Source organism: Spea bombifrons, chromosome 12, assembly GCF_027358695.1.
Source record: "Spea bombifrons isolate aSpeBom1 chromosome 12, aSpeBom1.2.pri, whole genome shotgun sequence".
NCBI lineage: Eukaryota > Metazoa > Chordata > Amphibia > Anura > Pelobatidae > Spea > Spea bombifrons.
The window spans coordinates 3,927,968-3,931,242 of NC_071098.1; the positions used below are offsets into that span (position 1 = coordinate 3,927,968).

At 42.9% G+C, this 3,275-nt stretch overlaps 1 protein-coding gene across 1 annotated transcript; it reads right to left on the reverse strand.

The window, feature by feature from the left end:
- Positions 1 to 1,146: 1,146 nt before the first annotated feature.
- LOC128470226 (indolethylamine N-methyltransferase-like) lies at positions 1,147 to 2,965 on the reverse strand. The gene is made up of 3 exons (XM_053452081.1): positions 2,810 to 2,965; positions 2,079 to 2,286; positions 1,147 to 1,607 (listed from the first exon to the last, which is right to left on the reverse strand). The coding sequence occupies exons 1-3, from the start codon at positions 2,958 to 2,960 to the stop codon at positions 1,172 to 1,174; spliced, it is 795 nt and encodes a 264-aa protein (XP_053308056.1). The 5' UTR covers positions 2,961 to 2,965; the 3' UTR covers positions 1,147 to 1,171.
- Between the last annotated feature and the right edge of the window lie 310 nt (positions 2,966 to 3,275).

Consider the following 3,275-nt stretch of genomic DNA (forward strand, 5'->3'; position numbering starts at 1 on the left):
GATTTTTAATGGAATCTCTTTATAGACGTGCAGAGGCCCTTTATCACTCCCATCACTCCTGTGTTCCAATGGGCCTTTATCACTCCCATCACTCCTGTGTGCCAATGGCCCTTTATCACTCCCTTCACTCCTGTGTTCCAATGGCCCCTTATCACTCCCATCACTCCTGTGTTCCAATGGCCCTTTATCACTCCCATCACTCCTGTGTTCCAATGGCCCTTTATCACTCCCATCACTCCTGGGTTCCAATGGCCCTTTATCACTCCCATCACTCCTGTGTTCCAATGGCCCTTTATCACTCCCATCACTCCTGGGTTCCAATGGCCCTTTATCACTCCCATCACTCCTGGGTTCCAATGGCCCTTTATCTCTCCGGAGTTCTTGTGGGGATGGGGAATGGTGGAGGTATCTGCCCCTACAGCAAACTTAGGTGCTATTTTTTTCTCTTATTTTAACAGTAATGAGGAAGGAGTCATCATCCTGGTCCACACACAATATATATCACTTATTTATATCACTTATTTATATATCACTTATTTTGTGACAAATTCTTATACCAGGGAGGCCGCTGGGAAACCGACATCAAACAGGGCTTTGAATGGACTCAGCGATCGCTGCACGCAATTAAACGTTTATTATCAGCCAATTTTTGCCAAAACACACTTTGATCCAACTGTTACATCGTGTAGAATATCTCAACATCGAGGGGATAGCAAAGCATAAATAATACAGACGGGGGACGGTCGGACACTGCGGGGGTCCCAACACGCCTTCTCCCCGCAATCACAAAAAATCAAAGTAGAATTTCCTTTGTTTTATAGAAATGATATTAAAGCGTTAACTGATTTTGTGTTAAATTATCTACCGCTTTACCGGGAGGCTCTGGAGGGTTCCTCCTATACATCCGAGAGACTTTAAGCATGCATGGGAGGGAACAGCCTCCCAGCAGAAGTGGTAGAGGGTAATACAGCGAGGGTATTAAACATGCATGGGATAGACATACGGCTCCTGAATCTAAGACGAGACCAACGACTGATTAAGGTTTGAGTCTTTACGGCGGGACTGGCTGGGCTGAATGGGGCCGATTTGCGCTATTTTTAGCATTGAGGTGATAGAAGGAAAGGAGTTAAATATCTCTTTGGGGGGGTGAGACCCTAAGACTTAAGAGAAGTTACTTCGTTACCTCAGAATCTTTCTGCGCTGAGATAAACGCGATCCCCGAATAATCGACGAGGTCCGTGTGCTCCTTCTTTTGGAAGACTTCGCAACTTTCAACCGCAAAGCCCTCTTCCCCGAGACTCGCCGTGAGCAGAGCCTCATCGCACGTGAAGTAATGGAGGTCGCGCTCGCCGGCTCGATACTTTGTAGCATTCAGCGTTACAAATAATAACAGGCGCCCCCCTGGCTTTAATAACGACGCGAACTTCTTCAGGTTCCGGCGGAAGCTCTCGCGATCCTCGCTGGTCGTTTCCAGAATCCCGAAGATCAGCAAGCAGTCGGCTCTCGGCAGAACCTCGGGCTCCGTGAGGTTTTCTTTCGCCAGGTCGCATTTCACCACGCGTCGGATTTTACTTTTTAATCTTTCTTCTTTCTCCTGCCACCCGTGTCTAGAAAACGCGAACGCAGAACGTTATTTGTGGATTCCACATAAATCAAGTTTTTTTTGTTTTTTTTTTATGAAATTAAGGAAATTAAAAAATCCATCACTTCTGCACCTGTAGGGCTGCGATTTCAATTACCCTTCTCATCATTCTGGCTAAGGGTGATGGGAGTTGTAATTCACAAAATTATTATTATAATTAATTAAAAATAAACAAAATTATGTTACAAAGCATATAAAGAATCTAGTTTTTTTTTTGTTTTGTTTTTTTACTTTTTGTTTATTGCGACATAGAAATTCATTTTACTAGATAGTCTCTTCCCTTATCTATTCATTATTTTTTAACCCATTAATGATAATGCATTGTCAGCCCGTTCAGGCACAGGCTTTGTCGTGAAGGGGTTAATATGGCTAAAGATAGTTTCCACGTTGGCCTTTTTTCCCTTTTAAATAGTGACTGGTCCTCGTGATACTTAACCCCTTGCCTTCCAGCTCCGTGAAATACTTGGACGCGTGAGACCAGTCGAAGGCCTCCGTGTGCGTGTTCAGCCATTTCTCCGTCTCCGCAATGCATTCGTCGTTGAATTTTAAAAGAATGATGTCTTTGAAAAACTCACAGGCAGCCAAGAGAGGATAAATAAAACCGCCAATGCTGATGTCAATAAAGGTGTCCCCTTTAATATTACCTTAAAAAAAAAAAATAGGAGAAATGAGTTAAATTCCCAAATTCTACAGAAATAAATCTATGTCATGGGGTCTACAGATTAGAATGAGCAATATAAGGTACTGTATGATTATTCCTCCCCAGTAGGCTGCTTTAGCTGAAGCAGTAGTAGTCTCTACCATTTCTGCTGGGAGGCTATCCCACTTATATACCACCAAGACCAAGTATTAACTTTCAGGGAAAAGTAATACCTTTTTCCATATACAACAAAATGCTGTATTAAATCTGTGTAATAGATTCATTATTTATATATTATATTTAGTTATGTGGCGCCATCAGACTCCGTGGCGCTGTTACAACAGATTCAGTAAAATCATTTAAAATCCCACACAGTAACAAACTGGTACAAAAGGAGAAGGGGGCCCTGATCTTGTGAGCTTACAATCTATTCAATTATCTATGGGGAGTGTTTCGCCTACAAGAAGAAATAAAATTCATTAAATAGCCACATTTCACGTGAAAATGACGGTTTTCTGAACTCGTACCTGCCGACAGCGCCTTGTGAACCTGTTGAATGGGAAATTTTATCGTGGCTTCCAGCATCGCCTCGCCCGCGGTGGGCGAACAGTAATGGTCTAAAAGTTTTCTGGAATCCACGGGGTGCGAGTGGTAGAACCTGCGCTCGCTGGGATCCATGTCGTAACGTCTCGCAGGGAGCCGCCTGGCTTTCTGCCGTTTCCCCTGGAAATCGACCCTAGTTATAGGGCAGATATGTTAATTTTCGGTGACACTTGACACTAATTTAACATCTAAATGCGCTACTGCATGATCGTTGACATAAGATGGTCATGAGATGCTCAGGAGGTATCAGTCACCAAAGAAACGCAAACAATTCGGTTATAAAGCAAACATTAGTTACATTTTATAAACACAATTTTATGGGTTTTTTGTATTTTTGGTGCAAGCGAGAAGGGCTTTAATCTAAGACACGTGTATTTTTTTTTTGGTTGC